A 27,517-nucleotide genomic window follows, 5' to 3' on the forward strand; every position below is an offset into this window, starting at 1 on the left:
ATAAAACTTCAATTTTCATTCAAAATCTCTTTATAACACGATCCAAGGTACAAAATGGAATGTGATACAGTAGGTCCCGTAAAATGTGTGACCACCACCAAACGCGTTTCGAATGGGTTGCTCTTAGACTTGGTGGGTATGAATAGTGTAGGGTCCCCTAGTTTGAGGGACAGCTTAGGAACCTCAGTTCCCTGCTATCCTAAAGTCGTCATGACACCTGCCAAGGGCAGCAATGTCCGATCTCGTCTATAACCATGGTCCCTCGCTGGGACAGTGCATCAGAAGTCACGTGTGTAATCAGCTTGGTAGCAGGAAGTGTTACCGGCTGAGTACCGGAAGTGAAGTTCTGAAGCTATGCAAGCGTGGAGAATGTTGTGTCTAGTCATCCCCCACAGATCGGACGTGCTACCGACACATGATTTGGTGGATGGTTAGACAAAGGAATTCTCCCCTTAATAACTTCAGTGATTAAATATCAATAATGGACCAATCGAAAAATAGGGGGAGATACGGAAAATATAAAAGCATGGGGGTAATGAGGGTAACCTGTGGAAGTATGTGGAAGAAAAGTACTAATATGTCATGACAACCGAAGGGGAAAAATAGGAGGAAAGATAATAACTACAAAATCATGGGATAACAATAGAGAATGAAAGCGCTACATGGAAAGACCATAAGTAGGACGAGTTATGTGTGGATGAAAGGGATGAGATATGGAATGAATACTAAATATGTAGGAAAGAGAAAGTTCAGCTCACCGGTCGGTAAATAGTACGGATTCAAGATTACAGTGAATTCCAACAAAAGTCCAAAAAGGGGATTGTCACTGGGTCCTTCTCCAATATCACACAATCAACAGAGCAAGAGATGAGTGAACAATCCATACAAATCAGAGGGTCCATAAAATAATCCACAACACAGAGGGTAAAATAGTCCAGTCATGTGAAAAATGTCGTGGGAGGTAAGTCAGACTCCTCCAGTAGTCCTTTTCTGGGGAATCAGGGTTTCTCCAAGTCTCTCTGGGGTGCTGGCCTTAGCATCAGCTTCCCACACAGAGGATGAATCTTACTGCTTCTCTCTCGTTGTTCTCAGGCAGAATCTCCATATTCCAAGGTAAGCCAACAAGTTGGGTGGCTTTCAGGCCCCCCAACCCAAGACCGAGGGATAGAGGAACTACAGGGGGTGATTTCCAGTATTTGGAGAGCTGGGGAGTAAGGGGTGCTTCACACACAGCGAGCTCGCTGCCGAGATCGCTGCTGAGTCACGCTTTTTGTGACGCAGCAGTGACCTCATTAGCGATCTCGCTGTGTGTGACACTGAGCAGCGATCTGGCCCCTGCTGCGAGATCGCTGCTCGTTACACACAGCCCTGGTTCGTTTTCTTCAAAGCCGCTCTCCTGCTGTGACACACAGATCGCTGTGTGTGACAGCGAGAGAGCGACAAATGAAGCGAGCAGGGAGCAGGAGCCGGCGTCTGACAGCTGAGGTAAGCTGTATCCAAGATAAACATCGGGTAACCAAGGTGGTTACCCGATATTTACCTTAGTTACCAGCCTCCGCAGCTCTCACGCTGCCTGTGCTGCCGGCTCCGGCTCTCTGCACATGTAGCTGCTGTACACATCGGGTTAATTAACCCGATGTGTACAGCAGCTAGGAGAGCAAGGAGCCAGCGCTCAGTGTGCGAGGCTCCCTGCTCTCTGCACATGTAGCTGCATTACACATCGGGTTAATTAACCCGATGTGTACTGTAGCTAGGAGAGCAAGGAGCCAGCGCTTAGTGTGCGCGGCTCCCTGCTCCCTGCTCACACTGGTAACTAATGTAAACATCGGGTAACCATACCCGATGTTTACCTTAGTTACCAGTCTCCGCAGCTTCCAGACGGCGGCTCCGTGCAAGCGCAACGTCGCTTGCACGTCGCTGCTGGCTGGGGGCTGTTCACTGGTCGCTGGTGAGATCTGCCTGTTTGACAGCTCACCAGCGACCATGTAGCGATGCAGCAGCGATCCTGACCAGGTCAGATCGCTGGTCGGATCGCTGCTGCATCGCTAAGTGTGAAGGTACCCTAATGGATGGGCAGTCAGGAAATGTCAGCAGGGGCTCAACAAAAGGCATGCAAATGGTAAATGAGCTAAGTTGATTAACCTGCAGACAAGACAAGGAATACATCGAATGAACAAGGCAACAATCCTAAAATATGAACATACACAACCCACCATATCACACCATCACAGGGATCCAGCACTATAAAACCATAAACATTGATTTCATCTTTTAAAATATATTACAAGAAATGGAAAGTCAATAAAATGGTAAAACCCACCACAGTTCTGGTTTACGCGTTTCGAGGCATGCTGCCTTGAAACGCGTAAACCAGAACTATGGTGGGTTTTACCATCTTATGGACTTTCCATTTCTTATAATGTTTTTTAAAAGATTAAATAATTGTTTACGGAATGAATACTGTAAATTTGGAGATCAGTCATACGGAGAGATGGAAAAAAGGACACAGTAAATAGATGAGGCAGACAAATGTTGACCTAAGAATGGAGTAAGATAGAAGTCCCCAGGAAAGCGGACATGGGGGAGAAAATAAAAAAAACAAAGCAGAAATGAAAACTCTATACCATGGTTAGAGGAGGCTGGCAGTCCACGTATGGGAATTTGTAGGTTCTGTAGACACTAAATTGTATATCATGTCAGCACAGTAGGTGGATAAGAACTGTCATCACAAAAACGTAGATATGAGCACTAAGTAAGAAAGTCCATATCTCTGGAACCATATGGTGGATGTAAAAGAAAAAACTCATGGGATTGATGGGACTAAAATAAGACCAAAAACTGTCCACTTTCGACCTGGTGACAGGTTGTCTTTAAGCACCTTGGTTCTAGGGTCTGTAAACAGTGAATTCAGAACGCCTCGGAAACCTTAATTGGCCAACTGTGATTAATTGTCTGAAACTGGTAAGGGAGTGGTAAATGAAATCTCTTGTACCTTATTTTAGACTTATATTAAGAAATCCTATTGCAAAATTGTGGGGTTGTTTCTGTCACGGGGTATGTCATGACAGAACAGGGGCCTCTAGGCTGGCTCTCATACTCGAGAACCTGCACTGTCCCTTATCTCAGAGGTAGGCTTGATGGTAGCCAGGTCCGAGCCCCCAGCGTGACCCTGACTCCTGTCCGAGCCCTAATCTTACTTTCCCTCTTCCCCACACTTGGGGAGGGCCGAAAACACAATAACAAAACTCCACAGAAATGACATGGACAAAGGAGAACGAAAACCTGTACACATTGCACTTAAACAGAAAGGAGAGACAATACGTGTACAGGGGACTAAAGAAAAGGGAAGGAAATACATACACAACAGGGGAACGTCCACACCACTCAAAATTGCAACACAGATCACCATAAAATGGATCACCATTAACATCGGAATCGCTGATTCTGTGCTGAAGGTATTATTGGTACTGAATAGCAAGGTCCAGAGTCTTTTATTGGAAGGAGATGGCTGTGATTGGTAATTAGCTCCTACAAGAGTTCCAAGGTTAGATGAAATTAACTCCTGCAGGACTGAGGAACAGAGTACATGAAATAGCCGACGCTCGGCTCTGGCTGAACAACTAGGAGACATCAGGTTGCCTGTCAAGCTCTGTAGTGTGAACAGTTACATGGCGTCGGATTTAGCGCCTGCGCATAGCGCTCATCTCCGGCGCTGTGTTTCTGATTCTGAAGCCCACAGTATTGTGGTGCATGAGAGGGCAGTGCATGTGCCCTCGCTTCTTCAGATCTGTTGTGACCGCAGGAGCGCGCGTGGTCACAACAGGACTGGAAAACAGCTGATCTTACCGATTAGCTGCAGCAGACGATATCGTAGGAGACGTCTGCCGCAGCTAATCAGGGTAAGATCAGCTGTGCTCCAGTCCTGTTATGACCGCGTGCGCTCTCGCAGTCACAACAGATCTGAAGAAGCGAGGGCTCATGCGCCGCTCTCTCATGCGCCGCCCTCTCATGCGCCGCCCTCTCATGCACCCTAATACTATGGGCTTCAGAAACACGGTGCCGGAGATGAGCGCTATGCGCAGGCGCTAACTGTAACGCTGTGTAACTGAAGATTAGAAATTTACATACGGCCAGAGGGAGGGAGGAACAGGCGGCGGGGGGGTTGGGGGGGTGGCGTTGATACACGTGCATAACCCACCCGGACATTAGCAGCGAGGTGCACACGTCAATCAAAAAGTGCATGAATTTTCAAACTTTATAAAGTTGGATTTCACAGCCTAAACATCTGAGCTGCCCCCTGATGGTATGTACACAATGTGCCTGATAGTGCCAGCACTGCACTGGCTGTACCTTAGATAGGAACATGCTGATGTTTGGTTCCCTTTAACAATAATTTCCTTTAACCTAAAGGGAACCTGTCATCAGAAATTTTGCTTTAAACCTAAAAGTGTCCCCCTCTGCAGCTCCTGGGCTGCATTCTAGCAATGTTCCTGTACTTTTTGTGGCCCCTTTTAAACCAAATTAAATACTTTATAAACTTGTACCTTTTGCTATGTAAATTTTGTAAATCGTCCATGGGGCGGGCTCTCTGCTGACCGTTGCTGTTCCTCCAGCAGATTTATGCCGCCCCCCAACGCTGAATTTCATATCTCAGGACGCCGCCCCTGGGCGCCCGTGGTCCCGCGCATGCGCTGTGCGACTGTAGCGGGACTGTGCACTGTGTGCACGTGTGACCACTGGTGATGTTTTGCGCAGGCACGAGGTTATGGGCGGCACTGTGAGTGTCATCAGCAAGTGCCGCCCATAACCTCGTGACCGCACTTTCCCCTCTTCCTCCAGCGTTCTGCGCAAGCGCTTGCTGGCCAGATGACCCGACGTCACCTCTTTCCCATCTTGCCCTGCTGCAGGGTAAGATGGGAAGGAGGTGACGTCGGATCATTTGGCCGGCGAGCGCTTGCGCAGAACGCTGGAGGCAGTGGGGGAAAGCGCGTCCACGAGATTATGGGCGGGCACTTGCGATGCAATCACAGCGCCGCCCATAATCTCATGCTTGTGACACACGTCACCAGCGATCCTGGCGTGGGCGGCACCTCGGGCGCAGTGGGCGGCGTCCTGATGGATGAAATGGAGCGTGGGGGGACACACAGTGCACAGTCCCGCTACAGTCGCACAGCGCATGCGCGGGACCACGGGCGCCCAGGGGCGGCGTCCTGAGATATGAAATTCAGCGTTGGGGGGCGGCGTAAATCTGCTGGAGGAACAGCAACGGTCAGCAGAGACCCCGCCCCCATGGACGATTTACAAAATTTACATAGCAAAAGGTACAAGTTTATAAAGTATTTAATTTGGTTTAAAAGGGGCCACAAAAAGTACAGGAACCTGCTAGAATGCAGCCCAGGAGCTGCAGAGGGGGACACTTTTAGGTTTCAAGCTAAATTTCTGATGACAGGTTCCCTTTAAAGGCGTATGTTGCGTTGTGTACTAGCTTAAACTGCATATCCCTCCATTGTTCATTTATCATTACTTTCTTAACAGATTCCAACCCCCTTAGAATTTTATCATAGATGTCCGGATCGCCCAGAGCCGTCTCCCAGGTTTTATATATTTGCTCTTTCCAGGGCCCCTGTACTTGATCTCTCAATCGTATATGATCGAAAGGGATTCATGTCCCGCTCCCATTTTTGTGTTTTTATGGACACCCCCTTTGCTATAGCTCGGTTGTCTCCCATCTAAATAGATTTCACATATGTGATTGTATGATATAATTCTACTGACTCTTTTGAACTGTGTAAATAAATTGACTTCTTAGCAGATGTGGGGTGACATCTTGTTAATTGAAGGAAAGTGTTGCAGACTGTCTCCTTCAGAAATTCTTCTGAATTGAATTGTGATATTTAGTATACTAATTCTGTTGGAGTCTGAGTGAAGGGTGAACTGCAGTTTTGGTCATATGCTGTTGAAAGGAGTATGCAGAAATGTCATGAGCAGAAAATGTCATCTATATTGTGATGCCATATCATGAAGTTTATCCAAGAGAAATCATTGGGGAAAAGAGAATGTTGCTCGAAAGATGACATAAACAATATGAATGTGGGGGGCATATTGGACCCCATCGCGGTGCCTTGTCTTTTTATGTACTATGTGTCCTAGAGAAAAAGAAATTCTACTTTAGGCCGGTGTCACACTTGCGATTGAAAAATCTCTCTGATTCTCATGCCTGAGAGTTGGATGAGCTAATGTGCAAGTGTTGATTTGTGTGCAATGCCATTGCAAAGCGAGTCTGTGATTTTTTTCATAATAGTAGTCCGTGAGCAATCCGTATTGAATCCGTATGTGATCCGTTTTTTTCTCAGCAGCTATTAGTCATTTACCGTCATGTACAGGAGCATTTACAGTGTTCTCTGCTACATGATAAAATTTTATTTAGAAAAACGGATGTCACTTGGATGGTCCGTGTGCTGTCCATGTGACATCCGTTTTTTCTCGCACCCATAGACTTGCATTGGAGAGAAATTCTAGAAATCGCAGCATGCTGCGATTTTTTTTCTCAGTCCTATTTGAACTGAGAAAAAAAAGCAGATCGGAGTTGCCTCATTGATTAACATTGGTCCGAGTGCAATGTGAGATTTTATCGCATTGCATTCATGCGAGTCAATCGCAAGTGTGACGCCAGCCTTAGACTAAAGGCCGCTTTACGCGCAACGACATCGCTAACGAGATGTCGATGGGGTCACGGAATTCGTGACGCACATCCAGCCTCATTAGCGATGTCGTTGCGTGTGAAACGTACAAACGATCAAAAATACTCACCTTATCGTTGACACGCCGTTCTAATCCCAAATATCCCCTCCGCTTCTATTGGATGCCTGCCGTGTGATGTTGCTGTGACGCCGCACGAACCGCCCCCTTAGAAAGGAGACGGTCCGCCGGCCACAGCGACGTTGCTAGGCAGGTAAATCCGTGTGACGGGTACTAACGATATTGTGCGCCACGGGCAGCGATTTGCCCGTGACGCACAAACGACGGGGGCGGGTGCGATCGACAGCGACATCGCTAGTGATGTCGCTGCGTGTAAAGTGGCTTTTAGTCTAACAAATCCATACAGAATTCCTTCACTGGAGATTTGGTCATATGCTGTTGAGAGAAGTATGCAGAAATGTCATGAGCAGAAAATGTCATATATATTGTGATGCCATATCGAGGAGTTTATCCAAGAGAAATCATTGGGGTAAAGAGAATGTTGCTCGAAAAATGATATTAAACAATGAATGTTGGGGGTGGAGTCACATGAGACCCCATTGCGGTACCCTGATATTTTAGGTAATATGTGTCCTGGAAGAGAAAGAAATTCTACTCTAGAATTGTGTCTAACAAATCCATACAGGATTCCATCACGAGTTTTGGTCATATGCTGTTGAGAGGAGTATGCAGAAATGTCATGAGCAGAAAATGTCATCTATATTGTGATGCCATATCACTGCGTTTATCGGGAAAAGAGAATGTTGCTCGAAAGATGACACAAAATATATGAATGTGGGGGGGGCACATTGGACCCCATGGTGGTGCCTTTTCTTTTTAGTTAATTTGTGTCCTAGAAGAAAAAGAAATTCTACTTTAGGACTAAGGGGTACTTTGCACGCTGCGACATCGCTACTGCGATGTCGTCGGGTCAAATCGAAAGTGACGCACATCCGGCGCCAGTAACGACGTCGCAACGTGTAAAGTCTAGATGCATCGATAAACGATCGGAAAAGTGTCATAAATCTCTGATCTGTGTCACGTCGTTCATTTCCATAATTTCGCTGCAACGACAGGTACGATGTTGTTCCTCGTTCCTGCGGCAGCACACATCGCTGTGTATGATGAAGCCGCAGGAGCGAGGAACATCTCCTTACCTGCGTCCACCGGTTATGCGGAAGGAAGGAGGTGGGCGGGATGTTTACGTCCTGCTCATCTCCGCCCCTCAGCTTCTATTGGCTGCCTGCCGTGTGACGTCGCTGTGACGCCGCACGAACTGCCCACATAGGAAGGAGGCGGTTCGCCGGCCAGAGCGATGTCGCAGGGCAGGTAAATGCGTGTGAAGCTGCCGTAGCGATAATGCTCGCTACGGCAGCTATCACAAGATATCGCAGCTGCGACGGGGGCGGGGACTATCGCGCTCAACATCGCAGCATCGGCTTGCGATGTCGTAGTGTGCAAAGTGCCCCTTAGTGTCTGAATATCAACAATTACTATTTTTTTTTATTCTCATCTTGCAGTTACAGGATATCTCGCACCATTGAGCCGCCAGCAGATTCCTGTCCGAATTCTCCACGCATCCGCCGGAAACTGACTAAAAGGTTCAGCTCGTAAGTGCCCTTTGTTTACGATGTTCTCCCCATTGTGACAACCCTATGGTTTTCTGGGTGTATAGCCCGCACCTTTTTCCAAACCATATGCTGTAACTTTGTGTTGCTTTCCTGCTTACTGAAAAATGCACTGACGCACCACCGTAACCGCTCGGTTATAACATTATCTATTCCAGGTTATTATTGGGCTCCGAAGTGTTCAGTCCGAAGATGAATGGAGACCGAGTGTCCCCGTCAGGGTCCTGCAGCAGCTGTGAGATAGATGAAGGGCTCATTGCTGCACTGTGTCCTCCAGAACCTCCCGCGGCTAAGGTACTGCCATATACCGCTACACTCACTATGTAGCTGTATACACTCGTATAACCTCCCCATTACCACTTATTCAGTATACTTCCATATATACGCACACACCACTATATAATCAATATACCGCTATATAACTTCATACACCACCATTTAACCAATGTACCTCTATATAACCTCCTACACCACACTACTGTACATTATATGAAGAAAAGAACTGGGCCCCACGTCTTTACTTCAGTCCCCTCACCCTTGATTTATAACAACCAGCTCCCCCCCCCCCAACCCGATGTATATAACCTCTGACCCCTCACCATGCCATCTGCCTTTGGTGTAGACCTCACTGATACCAGTGCATCCTGTAATAACAAGTCCGTTCAGTACATTTCTTCCCCCTAAATCTTCCCCCATCACCTGTGAGTGATATTATTGAGAGGTGGAAGAAACTGCAGCAACTCAACCAATAAGTGGAGGCCCCATAACATTACAGAGCGGGGCCGAGTGCTGAGGAGCAGAGGGAAGAAAAGTCACCACCGCTCTGCTGACTCCCATTACCGGGGAGTCCAGACCTCCTCTGGTAACATCAGCACAAACACTACGCCTGCCGGGAGCTTCATGGCCGATCAGCAGCAGCCGTACATCACCAAGCACAATGCCGAGCCGTACATCACCAAGCACAATGCAGAGCCATACATCACCAAGCACAATGCCGAGCCGTACATCACCAAGCACAATGCCGAGCCGTACATCACCAAGCACAATGCCGAACCGTACATCACCAAGCACAATGCCGAGCCGTATATCACCAAGCACAATGCTGAGCCATACATCACCAAGCACAATGCCGAGCCGTACATCACCAAGCACAATGCTGAGCCGTACATCACCAAGCACAATGCTGAGCCGTACATCACCAAGCACAATGCTGAGCCGTACATCACCAAGCACAATGCAGAGCCGTACATCACCAAGCACAATGCAGAGCCGTACATCACCAAGCACAATGCAGAGCCATACATCACCAAGCACAATGCAGAGCCGTACATCACCAAGCACAATGCCGAGCCATACATCACCAAGCACAATGCCGAGCCATACATCACCAAGCACAATGCCGAGCCGTACATCACCAAGCACAATGCCGAGCCATACATCACCAAGCACAATGCAGAGCCATACATCACCAAGCACAATGTAGAGCCGTACATCACCAAGCACAATGCCGAGCCGTACATCACCATTACAATGCCGAGCCGTACATCACCAAGCACAATGCCGAGCCATACATCACCAAGCACAGTGCCGAGCCGTACATCACCAAGCACAATGCCGAGCCGTACATCACCAAGCACAATGCTGAGCTGTATATCACCAAGCACAATGCGGAGCCATACATCACCAAGCACAATGCCGAGCCGTACATCACCAAGCACAATGCCGAGCCGTACATCACCAAGCACAATGCCGAGCCGTACATCACCAAGCTTAGTGCTGAGTGTTGAATGGAGCGGTGTAAAGCTGTTAGCACTGGACTCTGGAGGAGACGTGTTCTGTGCAGTGATGGGTCACATTGCTCTCTATCTGTGCCTGATGGATGAGTCTGAGTTTGGTGAATGGAGGAGAATGTTACCCCCTGATTCATTGTGCCTGCCCTACAGTTTGGTGGAGGAGGACAATGCTCTGGGCTGTTATCAGGGGGTCAGCCTCGCCCCATTAGTTCCAGAGAAAGGAAATCTTAGTTCTCCAGCACAAGGCATTGTGGAAAATTGTAGGAACATTTTAGGGAAGGTCCTTTTCTGTTCCCCATGACTGAACCCAGTGCACAAGGTCCAAACTGACATGGAGGGGGGGACATGGCGGCTGCACAGAGCCCGGGCCTCGGCCCCATCCCCTGAACTATCAGGCTGATATCAGTCGCCATTGTCTTGGTGGCGGCCGCTCTACAAACCTTTCATTCCTCTGAGATGAGGAGGGAAGGTTGCAGGGCCAACACTCAGGTTTAGCCATTTGTCCTATGCAAACAGTGACATTTACAGTAAACAATAATGGCCTCTGAGGTAAAATCATCAAAGAAAGCCATAAAGCAGCCATCAGCGGCGGGGGTTTAGTGTCGCATGATAACTGATGATACAACCGATCTGTAAATTCAGTGTAGATTTCTATCCTTCCCGCCCCTCGTCTCCACACAATACAGGTCTGGACGGTGTCAGCCATAACTCCTCATTGTTATGGGAAGGTCAGAACCCGGTGGTTACACAAGGCCTCGCTCATTGTATACATGACAGAAAAGCCAAAGTAAATATCCTCCACAGCAGCTGTCTGCCGCCTCCCCGTACACAGGAGCACTCCCCGTACACAGGAACACTCCCCGTACACAGGAGCACTCCCCATACACAGGAGCTCTCCCCATACACAGGAGCACTCCCCGTACACAGCAGCACCCCCCGTACACAGGAGCACTCCCCATACACAGGAGCACCCCCCCATACACAGGAGCACCCCCCCGTACACAGGAGCACTCCCCGTACACAGGAGCACTCCCCATACACAGGAGCACTCCCCATACACAGGAGCACTCCCCGTACACAGGAACACTCCCCGTACACAGGAGCACTCCCCATACACAGGAGCTCTCCCCATACACAGGAGCACTCCCCGTACACAGGAGCACTCCCCGTACACAGGAACACTCCCCGTACACAGGAACACTCCCCGTACACAGGACCCGTACACAGGAGCACTCCCCATACACAGGAGCACTCCCCGTACACAGGAGCACTCCCCGTACACAGGAGCACTCCCCGTACACAGGAGCACCCCCCGTACACAGGAGCACTCCCCATACACAGGACCACTCCCCATACACAGGAGCCCTCCCCATACACAGGAGCACTCCCCATACACAGGAGCACTCCCCGTACACAGGAACACTCCCCGTACACAGGAGCACTCCCCGTACACAGGAGCACTCCCCGTACACAGGAGCACCCCCCGTACACAGGAGCACCCCCCGTACACAGGAGCACTCCCCATACACAGGAGCACTCCCCGTACACAGGAGCACTCCCCATACACAGGAGCACTCCCCATACACAGGAGCTCTCCCCATACACAGGAGCACTCCCCATACACAGGAGCACTCCCCATACACAGGAGCACTTCTCATACACAGGAGCACTCCCCGTACACAGGAGCACTCCCCATACACAGGAGCACTCCCCGTACACAGGAGCACTCCCCATACACAGGAGCACTCCCCATACACAGGAGCACTCCCCATACACAGGAGCACCCCCCGTACACAGGAGCACTTCTCATACACAGGAGCACTCCCCGTACACAGGAGCACTCCCCATACACAGGAGCACCCCCCATACACAGGAGCACTCCCCATACACAGGAGCACTCCCCATACACAGGAGCACTCCCCATACACAGGAGCACCCCCCGTACACAGGAGCACTTCTCATACACAGGAGCACTCCCCGTACACAGGAGCACTCCCCATACACAGGAGCACCCCCCATACACAGGAGCACTCCCCATACACAGGAGCACTCCCCATACACAGGAGCACTCCCCATACACAGGAGCACTCCCCGTACACAGGAGCACTCCCCATACACAGGAGCACTCCCCATACACAGGAGCACTCCCCATACACAGGAGCACCCCCCATACACAGGAGCACTCCCCATACACAGGAGCACTCCCCGTACACAGGAGCACTCCTCATACACAGGAGCACTCCCCATACACAGGAGCACCCCCCGTACACAGGAGCACTCCCCATACACAGGAGCACTCCCCGTACACAGGAGCACTCCTCATACACAGGAGCACTCCCCATACACAGGAGCACCCCCCGTACACAGGAGCACTCCCCGTACACAGGAGCACTCCCCGTACACAGGAGCACTCCCCGTACACAGGAGCACCCCCCATACACAGGAGCACTCCCCATACACAGGAGCACTCCCCGTACACAGGAGCACTTCTCATACACAGGAGCACTCCCCGTACACAGGAGCACTCCCCATACACAGGAGCACTCCCCGTACACAGGAGCACTCCCCATACACAGGAGCACTCCCCATACACAGGAGCACTCCCCATACACAGGAGCACCCCCGTACACAGGAGCACTTCTCATACACAGGAGCACTCCCCGTACACAGGAGCACTCCCCATACACAGGAGCACCCCCCATACACAGGAGCACTCCCCATACACAGGAGCACTCCCCATACACAGGAGCACTCCCCATACACAGGAGCACCCCCCGTACACAGGAGCACTTCTCATACACAGGAGCACTCCCCGTACACAGGAGCACTCCCCATACACAGGAGCACCCCCCATACACAGGAGCACTCCCCATACACAGGAGCACTCCCCATACACAGGAGCACTCCCCGTACACAGGAGCACTCCCCGTACACAGGAACACTCCCCGTACACAGGAGCACTCCCCATACACAGGAGCTCTCCCCATACACAGGAGCACTCCCTGTACACAGGAGCACTCCCCGTACACAGGAACACTCCCCGTACACAGGAACACTCCCCGTACACAGGACCCGTACACAGGAGCACTCCCCATACACAGGAGCACTCCCCGTACACAGGAGCACTCCCCGTACACAGGAGCACTCCCCGTACACAGGAGCACTCCCCGTACACAGGAGCACCCCCCGTACACAGGAGCACCCCCCGTACACAGGAGCACTCCCCATACACAGGAGCACTCCCCATACACAGGAGCCCTCCCCATACACAGGAGCACTCCCCGTACACAGGAACACTCCCCGTACACAGGAGCACTCCCCGTACACAGGAGCACTCCCCGTACACAGGAGCACCCCCCGTACACAGGAGCACCCCCCGTACACAGGAGCACTCCCCATACACAGGAGCACTCCCCGTACACAGGAGCACTCCCCATACACAGGAGCACTCCCCATACACAGGAGCTCTCCCCATACACAGGAGCACTCCCCATACACAGGAGCACTCCCCATACACAGGAGCACTTCTCATACACAGGAGCACTCCCCGTACACAGGAGCACTCCCCATACACAGGAGCACTCCCCGTACACAGGAGCACTCCCCATACACAGGAGCACTCCCCATACACAGGAGCACTCCCCATACACAGGAGCACCCCCCGTACACAGGAGCACTTCTCATACACAGGAGCACTCCCAGTACACAGGAGCACTCCCCATACACAGGAGCACCCCCCATACACAGGAGCACTCCCCATACACAGGAGCACTCCCCATACACAGGAGCACTCCCCATACACAGGAGCACCCCCCGTACACAGGAGCACTTCTCATACACAGGAGCACTCCCCGTACACAGGAGCACTCCCCATACACAGGAGCACCCCCCATACACAGGAGCACTCCCCATACACAGGAGCACTCCCCATACACAGGAGCACTCCCCATACACAGGAGCACCCCCCGTACACAGGAGCACTCCCCATACACAGGAGCACTCCCCATACACAGGAGCACTCCCCATACACAGGAGCACTCCCCGTACACAGGAGCACTCCCCATACACAGGAGCACTCCCCATACACAGGAGCACCCCCCATACACAGGAGCACTCCCCATACACAGGAGCACTCCCCGTACACAGGAGCACTCCTCATACACAGGAGCACTCCCCATACACAGGAGCACCCCCCGTACACAGGAGCACTCCCCGTACACAGGAGCACTCCCCGTACACAGGAGCACCCCCCATACACAGGAGCACTCCCCATACACAGGAGCACTCCCCGTACACAGGAGCACTTCTCATACACAGGAGCACTCCCCGTACACAGGAGCACTCCCCATACACAGGAGCACTCCCCGTACACAGGAGCACTCCCCATACACAGGAGCACTCCCCATACACAGGAGCACTCCCCATACACAGGAGCACCCCCCGTACACAGGAGCACTTCTCATACACAGGAGCACTCCCCGTACACAGGAGCACTCCCCATACACAGGAGCACCCCCCATACACAGGAGCACTCCCCATACACAGGAGCACTCCCCATACACAGGAGCACCCCCCGTACACAGGAGCACTCCCCGTACACAGGAGCACTCCCCGTACACAGGAGCACTCCCCATACACAGGAGCACTCCCCATACACAGGAGCACCCCCCATACACAGGAGCACTCCCCATACACAGGAGCACTCCCCGTACACAGGAGCACTCCTCATACACAGGAGCACTCCCCATACACAGGAGCACCCCCCGTACACAGGAGCACTCCCCGTACACAGGAGCACTCCCCGTACACAGGAGCACCCCCCATACACAGGAGCACTCCCCATACACAGGAGCACTCCTCATACACAGGAGCACTCCCCATACACAGGAGCACTCCCCGTACACAGGAGCATTCCCCGTACACAGGAGCACTCCCCATACACAGGAGCACTGTCCATACACAGGAGCACTCCTCATACACAGGAGCACTCCCCGTACACAGGAGCACTCCCCGTACACAGGAGCACTCCCCATACACAGGAGCCCTCCCCATACACAGGAGCCCTCCCCATACACAGGAGCACTCCCCGTACACAGGAGCACTCCCCGTACACAGGAGCACTCCCCATACACAGGAGCACTCCCCGTACACAGGAGCACTCCCCATACACAGGAGCACTCCCCATACACAGGAGCACCCCCCATACACAGGAGCACTTCCCATACACAGGAGCACTCCCCATACACAGGAGCTCTTCCCGTACACAGGAGCACTCCCCATACACAGGAGCACTCCCCATACACAGGAGCACTCCCCGTACACAGGAGCACTCCCCATACACAGGAGCACTCCCCGTACACAGGAGCACTCCCCGTACACAGGAGCACTCCCCGTACACAGGAGCACTTCCCATACACAGGAGCACTTCCCATACACAGGAGCACTCCCCATACACAGGAGCACTCCCCATACACAGGAGCACTCGCTCTGCCCGGCACCCATGTACCCTCTGACCGAAATCACTGACAACAAAGGTATGGCCGATATTGGGGATTCATCCGACACTAGAGTAATGTTTATGGGGGGCTTTAGATCACTGTGTGGTGAAGTATTAATAAAATGTATACAGTATATGCAGTATGTGACGCCCTGGCGCCGCCAGGTGGTCACACACCAAATAGGCCCCCGCACAACACCGTCCCTCATAGGGTTACACCAGCCAACAAAACCCTAGTCACCCCCCTCTGGGTAGGACAGGCACACCAGTGGGCGGGACCAGGCGGATGGAGAACGCCCACCTAGGGGTCTAGAGAACCTGGGGCGGGAAAAGTAGTAGTTGAAGTTTAAGTTCGAGTCGAGGAGTAGTTCAAGTGGAAGCTGGAGTTCAGGAGGAGTGAGGAGGAGAGGAGAAAGTGCAAGTGAAGACCGAGAGGAAAGGTGTCGGGGTTGGAGCCCCGGCATGCTGGCTAGGTGGCAGACGATGGTCTGTGTCTGTCAGGAGACGGGAAGACAGCTGCCGGAGATCCGAGGTGGACCGGGACAGGGTTGGAGCCCGCCGGTACCGACACCGGAGAACTGACCCGGAAGCCGTGCACAGAGAGGGTACTTGGACCCTGAAGCCAGGACCGGAACCAACGGCCTCGCTAATTAACCAATTGAGGAGAGGATTACAGGTCCAGTCCCACTCAAAGTCCCAAAAGGCAGACAACAGCCCACCGCGGGAGACAGGGCATCCGCCAGGGCCCGGTAGATCCCAAGGGTCAGCGTCTGCGGGCAAGGCTCCCATCTGTAGTTCTGGGAGCGGACTCCCGAGTTCCACACCGAGAAGTCCAAAGAGAACTAAAAATAGTGCAGAGGAAAGTGACACAGACCATCACCCCGGGTGAGGGACCAGAATACACCCGGCCGCGGCGGCCGGCCACCGACACCTTGGTTTACCATTGGACTCGTGTGATTTATTTGACTGTGAGTAAACTAACATTCCCCGCTACGTCCGGGCGCGCCGGCCTTCAGCACAGAGACACTGGGCCCCGAGGCATCCATCCCTACCCCCGGAGGGGTTAACATCCAGCTACAAACCCATCGCCCCCGGGTGCTCCCCAACAGCAGTGGCGGTGCCACATCTCACCACACACCGTGGGTGGCGTCACGAAGTACCTACGGCAATCCCTGTACATAAACATCCCCTTTCTTCAGCGCTCTATTGGGAGACCCAGACGATTGGGGTATAGCTACTGCCCTCTGGAGGCCACACAAAGCACTACATCAAAAGTGCAAGGCCCCTCCTCCTCTGGCTATACCCCCCCCGTGGTATCACGGGTTCTCCAGTTTTTAGCTTTGTGTGCGAAGGAGGTCAGACATCCACGCATAGCTCCACAGATTTTAGTCAGCAGTAGCTGCTGACTATGTCGGATGGAAGAAAAGAGGACACATATAGTGTCCCCAGCATGCTCCCTTCTCACCCCTGGATGGTGTTGTAAGGTTGAGGTACCTATTGCTGGTACAGGGCTGGAGCCTGACATGCTGCTTTCCTTCCACATCCCCCTGAGAGGCTCTGTGGAAGTGGGATCCTGCCGGCCTCAAAGCTCTGACGCCGGGCTCCATCCACAGACCCATTTGAACCTGTTGGATACGGAGCTGGAGTACCGTTCAGGGACATGGCCCTGCACCATTACAGGTACTCTGTGTCCCCGTACACACAGGCACAGCACACTCCAGGCTTGCTGGGTGTGCTAGTGCGCCGGGGACAGTAATGGGTTACAGTCACTGCAGCTTTGCTGAGTGACTTTGTGTTTTGGGAACTACCGCGCCGGACGCTCCGGGAGCGGCGGCGCGGCTGGGACTTGTAGTTCGCCGGGGACTGGGCGCCGACCGCGCTTTTACGGCGGCGGCGCTTATAAATACAGTCCCCGGCTTCTGCGGCCTAGGGCCGCTTCGTTCCCGCCCCCTCCCTGTCACTCAGGGAAGGGGACAGGCGCTGAGCAATCAGCAGCGCCGAGGGCTGGGGCCTTTTTACATGCTCCAGCCCTCTCACTGCACACTGTCGGGCGCCGGATTCCCGCTCTGCCTTGGGGGCACGCCCACGGCCCGCCCCTCCTCACATGAGCTGGGGAAGAAGCCGGCAGCCATTACTGAAGTCCGAGCTCGGATTTTCAGCAACCAGGCAGGACGGTGGCGATCATACACCCGCTGATAGGCGGGCGGTAAGCGGCACACATAGTGCTGAACACAGATAAATGCAGTGTGTACATGTGTTGTTTTTAACTGCACAGGTCGCTATATGCCCGCTTGGGGAGCGACACATTAGCAGCAGGAAAGCAGGTGTGCTAAGGCACAGGCTTTCTAGGCTACTTGTATCGCAGACTGAGATGTTCATTTGTGTTTTTGTGTTGTACATTCCACTGTACAGTCGCTAGTCTTAGCTATATTCTCCTGGAAGGGCTAGACTATAGCAGCAGGAAACCAAGGGTGCTGGGGCACAGGTTTTTTTCTATGCTGCTTGTTTTGCATGGGCTGCAGTGTGCATTTGTACTGGTGCTTGTATGCTATACATTGCACTGTATGGTCACTCTTCTGGGCCATATTCCCCTAGATGACTAGTCTACAGCAGCAGTAGAGCTGGGGTGCCACGGCACAGGCTTCTACGCTGCTTGTATTGCATGTGCTGCAGTGGTCATTTGTACTTGTGCTGGTATGCTATACATTGCACTGTACGGTCGCCATTCTTGGCGCTATAATCCTAGATGGCTAGTCGGCAGCAGCATATAAGCAACACAGGCTTTCAATGCTGTTTTTACTGCATGTGATACTGTTCCACGGCACTGACCCCCATTGTCTGCAATGCTCTCCTGTAGCACTTGGTCAGCCGGGGTCTCTCCTAGATGTGGCCAAAGGAAACAACCTGTCAACCCTGTCCAAGGACAGGGACAGAGTTGCAGTTTTGGCTGATATATTGTCATCAGACAGGCCATGCGCAATCTGGTTCATTGCTCCCTGGCCACCCTCATTTGGAATAAAATCGGTGCTCCGGGGGGGTCCCAGGAGGACTCTCTGTATGGTGAGGCAGACGTAGCTCATCAGGACTTTGATCCTGACACCGCTCTCAATCCGGATACACCGGATGGTGACGCCATAAGGAATGATCCTATAGCGTCCATCAATGGAATGTTGGATCTTTCTCCCTCAGCTCCCCCAGCGGAGGAGTCAGCTTCACAGCAGGAGAAGTCCCATTCCAGTAGCTCAAACGTATATTGAGTATTTTTCTGGCCACGCTGAATTCAGAGAAGCAGTCCAGGAACACCACGCTTACCAGATAAGCGTTTTCTCCAAACGTATTAAGGATACACGTTATCCCCTTCCCCCTGACGTGGTCAAGCGCTGGACCCAGGGTCCAAAGGTGGATTCTCCAATCTCCAGGCTTGCGGCTAAAGCCATAGTTGCAGTGGAGATGGGACTTCACTTAAAGATGCCATTGACTGACAGATGAACTCTGATTGAAATCTGTCTATGAGGTTATCGGCGTGTCGGTTGCTCCGGCATTCACAGCCGTAGGGGCACCCTAAGCTTTCAGCTGTTCTTGACGCAGCTGGTCTTGAGCATATGTACATCTATGCCGCAGGGGCGTCCGTAACCTCGCAATGTCTGCATTGCGACTTACCCTATTGATGCTGTCCTGGAAGGACAGTCGAGGTTTCGGTCCTTCCCAAGCTCGGGCAGGTCCCACTTGTCCTCGTCCAAAAGGGCTGAAAAGCCTCAGAGGGGCTCAGCTTCCGGCCGGGCTCAATCACGCCCAAGGAAGGCAGCCGGAGGAACCGCTACCAAGGCGGTCTCCTCATGACTCTCAGCTCTCTCATCTCTCCGCATCCACGGTTGATGGCAGACTCGCTCGCCTTTGGCGACATTTAGCTGCCACAGGTCACAGACCGGTGGGTGAGGGACATTGGGCCCACGTGCACAGGACAGAGTTCGGTTCTCGTCCTCCGACTCGATTCTTAAGACCGTCCCCACCTCCCCACCGAGCCGATGCCCTTCTGCAGGCAGAAGGAGTGGTAATCCCTGTTCCTCTTCAGGAACAAGACACGGTTTTTCTCCAATCTGGTTGTGGTGCCAAAAAAGGATGGCTCTTTCCGTTCCGTTCTGGACCTAAAACTGCTCAACAAGCACGTGGAGGCCAGGCGGTTCCGGATGAAACCCTCCGCTCCGCCATTGCCTCAATGTCTCAAGGAAATTTCCTAGCATCAATAGACATCAAAGATGCTTATCTCCACGTGCCGATTGCTACAGAGCACCAATGTTTTTCTACGTTTCGTGATAGGTGACGACCATCTTCAGTGCGTAGCTCTGCCATTCGGTCTGGCGACAGCCCCACGGGTGTTCACCAAGGTCATGGCGGCAGGGGTAGCAGTCTTGCACTCACAGGGACACTCTGTGATCCCTTACTTGGATGATCTACTTGGCAAGGCACCCTCTCAAGAGGCATGCCAACTCAGCCTGAATGTTGCGCTGGAGACTCTCCAGACGTTTGGGTGGCTCATCAACTTCTCAAAGCCAAACCTGTCACCGACCCAATCACTAACGTATCTTGGCAGGATTTTCATACCCTCTCAGCGCTAGTGAAGCTTCCGCTGGACAAGCAGCGGTCACTACAGACTGGGGTGCAGACTCTCCTTCAAGGTCAGTCGCACTCCTTAAGACGCCTCATGCACTTCCTCGGGAAGATGAGCAATGGAGGCGGTTCCGTTTACGCAGTTTCATCTGCGTCCACTTCAATGGGACATTCTCCGCCAATGGGACGGGAAGTCAACATCCCTGAACAGGAAAGTATCCCTTTCACAGACGGCCAAGGACTCTCTGTAATGGTGGCTTCTTCCCACCTCATTATCACAGGGAAGATCCTTCCTACCACCGTCTTGGGCGGTGGTCACGACAGATGCGAGTCTGTTAGGGTGGGGAGCAGTTTTTTCTCCACCACAGGGCTCAGGGTACGTGGACTCAGCAGGAGTCCACCCTTCAGATCAATGTTCTGGAAATCAGAGCAGTGTATCTTGCCCTTATAGCCTTCCAGCAGTGGCTGGAAGGAAGGCAGATCCGAATTCAGTCGGACAACTCCACAGCGGTGGCATACGTCAACCACCAAGGGGGGACACGCAGTCGGCAAGCCTTCCAGGAAGTCCGGCGGATTCTGATGTGGGTGGACGCCACGGCCTCCACCATATCCGCAGTTCACATCCCCGGCGTAGAAAATTGGGAAGCAGACTTCCTCAGTGGCCAGGGCATGGACGCAGGGGAATGGTCCCTTCACCCGGACGTGTTTCAGGAAATCTGTCGCCGATGGAGAAGGCCGGACGTCGACCTAATGGCGTCCCGGCACAACAACAAGGTCCCAACCTTCATGGCACGGTCTCGCGATCAAAGAGCTCTGGCGGCAGACGCCTTAGTGCAAGATTGGTCGCAGTTCCGGCTCCCTTATGTGTTTCCACCTCTGGCACTCTTGCCCAGAGTGCTACGCAAGATCAGATCCGATTGCAGCCGCGTCATACTCGTCGCCCCAGACTGGCCGAGGAGGGCGTGGTATCCGGATCTGTGGCATATCACGGTCGGCCAACCGTGGGCACTACCAGACCGACCAGACTTACTGTTCCAAGGGCCGTTTTTCCATCGGAATTCTGCGGCCCTGAACCTGACTGTGTGGCCATTGAGTCCTGGATCCTAGCGTCTTCAGGATTATCCCAAGGGGTCGTTGCCACCATGAGACAGGCTAGGAAGCCCACGTCTGCTAAGATCTACCACAGAACGTGGAGGATATTCTTATCCTGGTGCTCTGCTCAGGGAGTGTCTCCCTGGCCATTTGCATTGCCTACCTTTCTATCTTTCCTGCAATCTGGGTTAGAAAAAAGGTTTGTCGCTCGGCCCCCTTAAAGGTCAGGTCTCGGTGCTATCCGTCTTTTTTCAGAGGCGTTTGGCGCGCCTTCCTAAGGTGCGCACGTTCCTACAGGGGGTTTGCCATATCGTACCCCCGTACAAGCGGCCGTTAGATCCATGGGATCTGAACAGGGTACTAGTTGTCCTCCAGAAGCCGCCCTTCGAGCTTCTGAGGGAGGTTTCACTTTCTAGACTATCACAGAAAGTGGCTTTTCTGGTAGCGATCACATCTCTTCGGAGAGTGTCTGAGCTGGCAGCGCTGTCATCCAAGGCTCCTTTCCTGGTCTTCCACCAGGACAAGGTAGTGCTGCGCCCCATTCAGGAGTTTCTCCCGAAGGTGGTATCCTTTTTTCATCTTAATCAGGATATCTCTTTGCCTTCGTTTTGTCCTCATGCAGTTCATCGGTATGAGAAGGATTTACTTTTGTTAGATCTGGTGAGAGCACTCAGAATCTACATTTCCCGCACGGCGCCCTTGCGCCGTTCGGATGCACTCTTTGTCCTTGTCGCTGGTAAGCCCAAAGGGTCGCAGGCTTCTAAGGTCACCCTGGCTCGATGGATCAAAGAACCAATTCTTGAAGCCTACCGTTCTGCTGAGCTTCCGGTTCCATCAAGGCTGAAGGCCCATCCTACCAGAGCCGTGGGTGCGTCCTGGGCATTGCGACACCAGGCTTCGGCTCAACAAGTGTGCCAGGCAGCCACCTGGTCCAGCCTGCACACTTGCACCAAGCATTATCAGGTGCATACCTATGCTTCGGCGGATGCCAGCTTAGGTGGAAGAGTCCTGCAGGAAGCAGTGACACCCCCGTAGGGGAGGGCTGTTTTTGCAGCTCTAACATGAGGTATTTCTTTACCCACCCAGGGACAGCTTTTGGACGTCCCAATCGTCTGGGTCTCCCAATAGAGCGCTGAAGAAGAAGGGAATTTTGTTACTTACCGTAAATTCCTTTTCTTCTAGCTCTTATTGGGAGACCCAGCACCCGCCCTGTTGTCCTTCGGGATGTTTTTTTGTTGATTGCGGGTACACATGTTGTTCATGTTGAACGGTTTTTCAGTTCTCCGATGTTATTCGGAGTTAATTTGTTTAAACCAGTTATTGGCTTCCTCCTTCTTGCTTTGGCACTAAAACTGGAGAACCCGTGATACCACGGGGGGGGTATAGCCAGAGGTGGAGGGGCCTTGCACTTTTGATGTAGTGCTTTGTGTGGCCTCCAGAGGGCAGTAGCTATACCCCAATCGTCTGGGTCTCCCAATAAGAGCTAGAAGAAAAGGAATTTACGGTAAGTAACAAAATTCCCTTCTTTATTCGAAGTGTCCGCGCGACCCCCGCGTCGGGGAGATCCCTCGAGCCACACTACGGGTCCGGATCCGAGCAGATACAGGCGTGGGGGCGGCACACCTCCTAGACATATAACCTCATATACCACCAAATAACCAATACACCTCCGAGACATATAACCTCATATACCACCAAATAACCAATACACCTCCATGTGACTGGGATACATCAGATAACCTCACACATGTAACAATACACTTTATCTCCATATTCACAATATAGTAAATATACCTCAAAAGAACCCGACAGATCCTCATATATCCAGTATACCGCCATATATCCGTACATGTCACCATACAAGTACCCCCCCATATTACCAGTGCACCGCCATATACCCTTATATACACCTGCAGTATACATGTTCATGAGCTCGCTGACTATTGGGTGCCATTATAAGGTACATTTGATCCTTCTGATGATTACATATCTGTGACTTCTGACTCCTGCAGGACCGGGGCAGTATGGCGGAACCCCTCACTCCCCCCAGCACTCCGGTCAGGGAAGACGCCCCCCGCTGTATGTTGTCACCGCGCTCCCCAGTCTCCCCCTCCCTTCCTGTATACAACCAGCAGATTGCAGATCTCTGTATTATCCGTGTCAGTATGGAAAACACGCATGGAAACCTGTATAAGAGTATACTGGTAAGACGATTTCATTGGGAAAGATGGGCGAGAATCAATATGGCTGCCAAAACAGCTACAGTGGGGCTTGTCATATCATCTAACATTTTTGTGACCTCACCCACGCCTCAAAACAAGTGTTATTTGCTAATATTTTGTCTCTTCTCCAGCTCACTAGCCAGGACAAATCCCGCATTGTAATACAGAAAGCCTTACATAAACACAACATTGAGTCATGTAAACCGGACGATTTCCAGCTGGTGCAGCTATTATCCGAGGGTCGAGGTGAGGACAGATATGTCTCCGGTTATTTTTTTCTTTTATCATACTTTTTTTTTTATTTTAACTATATATTATATTTTATTTATTGATTTTATATATAATAAGGGTTAGGATTTTTTAGTTTTCTTTATTTTTGTCATCGTATTTTTATTTTGTCATATTTTATGTTTTTGTATATTATAGTTCATTTTTAGTCATATTATATTCTGTTTTTGTATATTTTAGTTATTTTTTTGTCATATTTTATTCTGTTTTTGTTTATTTTAGATATTTTTTTGTCAGATTTTATTCTATGTTTTTGTATATTTTATTTATTTTTTTGTCATATTTTATTGTTTTTCTATATTTTAGTTCATTTTTTGTCAGATTTTATTCTATGTTTTTGTATAATTTATTTATTTTTCTTCGGCGCTCCATTGGGAGACCCAGACGATTGGGTGTATAGCTACTGCCTCCGGAGGCCACACAAAGCATTACACTAAAAAGTGTAAGGCCCCTCCCCTTCTGGCTATACACCCCCAGTGGGATCACTGGCTCACCAGTTTTCTGCTTTGTGCGAAGGAGGTCAGACATCCACGCATAGCTCCACTGTTTAGTCAGCAGTAGCTGCTGACTATATCGGATGGAAGAAAAGAGGGCCCATATAGGGCCCCCAGCATGCTCCCTTCTCACCCCGCTGGTGGTTTGTAAGGTTGAGGTACCTATTGCTGGTACGGCGGCTGGAGCCCACATGCTGTTTTCCTTCCACATCCCCCTGAGGGGCTCTGAGGAAGTGGGATCTTACCGGCCCCAAAGCCCTGAGGCCGGGCTCCATCCACAGACCCATAGAACCTGCTGGATACGGAGCTGGGTACCGTTCAGGGACATGGCCCTGCACCATTCAGGTACTCTGTGTCCCCGTACACACAGGCACAGCACACTCCAGACTTGCTGGGTGTGCTAGTGCGCCGGGGACAGTAAAGGGTTACAGTCACTGCAGCCTAGCTGAGTGACTTTATGTATGGGGAACTACCGCGCCGGACGCTCCGGGAGCGGCGGCGCGGCTGGGACTTGTAGTGCGCCGGGGACTTAGCGCCGACCGCGCTTTTACGGCGGCGGCGCTTATAAATCCAGTCCCCGGCTTTTGCGGCCTAGCTCCGCTTCGTTCCCGCCCCCACCCTGTCAATCAGGGCAAGGGAGAGACGCTGTACAATCGGCAGCGCCGAGGGCTGGAGCCTTATTTACATGCTCCAGCCCTCTCACTGGACACTGTGGGACGCCGGTTTCCCGCTCTGACTTGGGGGCACGCCCACGGCCCGCCCCTACCCACACGAGCTGGAGAAGACGCCGGCAGCCATTCCTGCAGTCCGAGCTGAGAGATCGGACTCTGGGCAACCAGGCACAGGACTAGGGCGACCACACACCCGCTTATAGGCGGGCGGTAAGCGGCACCTGAAGTGCTGACCCCACTAAATACCGCAATTGTCCATGTGTATTTTATGCTTACACTGCATAGGTCGCTATTTTTGGCTATATGCCTTCTTAGATGGCGACACATCAGCAGCAGGAAAGCAGGGGTGCTAAGGCACAGGCTTTCCATGCTGCTTGTATTGCATGTACTGAAGTGTCATGTGTATTTATGCTTGTATGCTATACACTGCACTGTACGGTCGCTAGTCTGGGCTATTTTCGCCTGGAATGACTAGACTACAGCAGCAGAAAAGCAAGGGTGCTGAGGCACAGGTTTTTTTCTATGCTGCTTGTATTGCAGGGGTTGCAGTGTTCATTTGTACTTATGCTTGTATGCTATACATTGCACTGTATGGTCGCTATTCTGGGCTATATTCCCCTAGATGGCTAGTCTACAGCAGCAGAAAAGCAGGGGTGCCAAAGCACAGGCTTTCTATGCTGCTTGTATTGCATGTGCTGCGGTGTTCATTTGTACTTTATGCTTGTATGCTATACATTGCATTGTACGGTCGCCATTCTTGGCTCTATATCCTAGATGGCTAGCCGGCAGCAGCATATATGCAACACAGGCTTTCGATGCTGTTTTTACTGCATGTGATACTGTTCCACGGCACTGAACCCCATTGTGTGCAATGCTCCCCTGTAGCACTTGGTCAGCCGGGGTCTCTATTAGACGTGGCCAAAGGAACCACCTGTCAACCCTGTCCAAGGACAGGGATGGAGTTGCAATGGGATAGAGACTTGCAGTCCGGACAGGCCATGGGCAATCTGGATCATTGCTCCCTGGCCACCCTCATTTGGAATACAATCGGTGCTCCGGGGGGGTCCCAGGAGGCTCTCTGTATGATGAGGCAGACGTAGCTCATCAGGACTTTGATCCTGACACCGCTCTCAATCCGGATACTCCGGATGGTGACGCCATAAGGAATGATCCTATAGCGTCCATCAATGGAATGTTGGATCTTTCTCCCTCAGCTCCCCCAGCGGAGGAGTCAGCTTCACAGCAGGAGAAGTCCCATTTCAGTAGCTCAAACGTATATTGAGTATTTTTCTGGCCACGCTGACTTCAGAGCAGCAGTCCAGGAACACCACGCTTACCAGATAAGCGTTTTCTCCAAACGTATTAAGGATACACGTTATCCTTTTCCCCCTGACGTGGTCAAGCGCGGGACCCAGGGTCCAAAGCTGGATTCTCCAATCTCCAGGCTTGCGGCTAGAGCATAGTTGCAGTGGAGATGGGACTTCACTTGAAGATGCTAGACAGATGGACTCTGGTTGAAATCTGTCTATGAGGCTATCGGCGTGTCGGTTGCTCCGGCATTTACAGCCGTATGGGCACCCTAAGCTTTTCAGCTGTTCTTGCACAGCTGGTCTTGAGCATATGTACATTTGTGCCGCAGGGGCGTCCGTAACCTCGCAATGTCTGCATTGCGACTTATCCTATTAATGCTGTCCTGGAAGGACAGTCGAGGTTTCGGTCCTTCCCAAGCTCGGGCAGGTCCCAATTGTCCTCGTCCAAAAGAGCTGAAAAGCCTCAGAGGGGCTCAGCTTCCGGGGGCTCAATCACGCCCAAGGAAGGCAGCCGGAGGAACCGCTACCAAGGCGGTCTCCTCATGACTCTCAGCTCTCTCATCTCTCCGCATCCGCGGTTGATGGCAGACTCGCTCGCCTTTGGCGACATTTAGCTGCCACAGGTCACAGACCGGTGGGTGAGGGACATTGTGCCCACGTGCACAGGACAGAGTTCTGTTCTCGTCCTCCGACTCGATTCTTCAGAACGTCCCCACCTCCCCACCGAGCCGATGCTCTTCTGCAGGCAGAAGGAGTGGTAATCCCTGTTCCTCTTCAGGAACAAGACACGGTTTTCCTCCAATCTGGTTGTGGTGCCAAAAAAGGACGGCTCTTTCCGTTCCGTTCTGGACCCAAAACTGCTCAACAAGCACGTGGAGGCCAGGCGGTTCCGGATGAAACCCTCCGCTCCGTCATTGGCTCAATGTCTCAAGGAAATTTCCTAGCATCAATAGACATCAAAGATGCTTATCTCCACGTGCCGATTGCTACAGAGCACCAACGTTTTCTACGTTTTGTGATAGGAGACGAACATCTCCAGTTCGTAGCTCTGCCATTTGGTCTGGCGACAGCCCCACGGGTGTTCACCAAGGTCATGGCGGCAGTGGTAGCAGTCCTGCACTCACAGGGACACTCTGTGATCCCTTACTTGGACGATCTACTTGTCAAGGCACCCTC

General features: G+C 52.0%; 1 protein-coding gene across 4 annotated transcripts in view; it reads left to right on the forward strand.

Moving 5' to 3' along the window:
- The window catches only part of RGL3 (ral guanine nucleotide dissociation stimulator like 3), a 96,563-nt gene that overhangs the window by 63,566 nt on the left and 5,480 nt on the right, over positions 1-27,517 (forward strand). For all 4 annotated transcript variants that reach the window (XM_075346570.1, XM_075346569.1, XM_075346572.1 and 1 more), the window contains 4 exons: positions 8,259-8,348; positions 8,525-8,660; positions 23,369-23,560; positions 23,710-23,824. In XM_075346570.1, coding sequence (XP_075202685.1) covers positions 8,259-8,348; positions 8,525-8,660; positions 23,369-23,560; positions 23,710-23,824 — 533 coding nt within the window. The remainder of the gene's footprint in view (positions 1-8,258; positions 8,349-8,524; positions 8,661-23,368; positions 23,561-23,709; positions 23,825-27,517) is intronic.

Source organism: Anomaloglossus baeobatrachus, chromosome 4 (assembly GCF_048569485.1).
Source record: "Anomaloglossus baeobatrachus isolate aAnoBae1 chromosome 4, aAnoBae1.hap1, whole genome shotgun sequence".
Classification (NCBI taxonomy): domain Eukaryota; kingdom Metazoa; phylum Chordata; class Amphibia; order Anura; family Aromobatidae; genus Anomaloglossus; species Anomaloglossus baeobatrachus.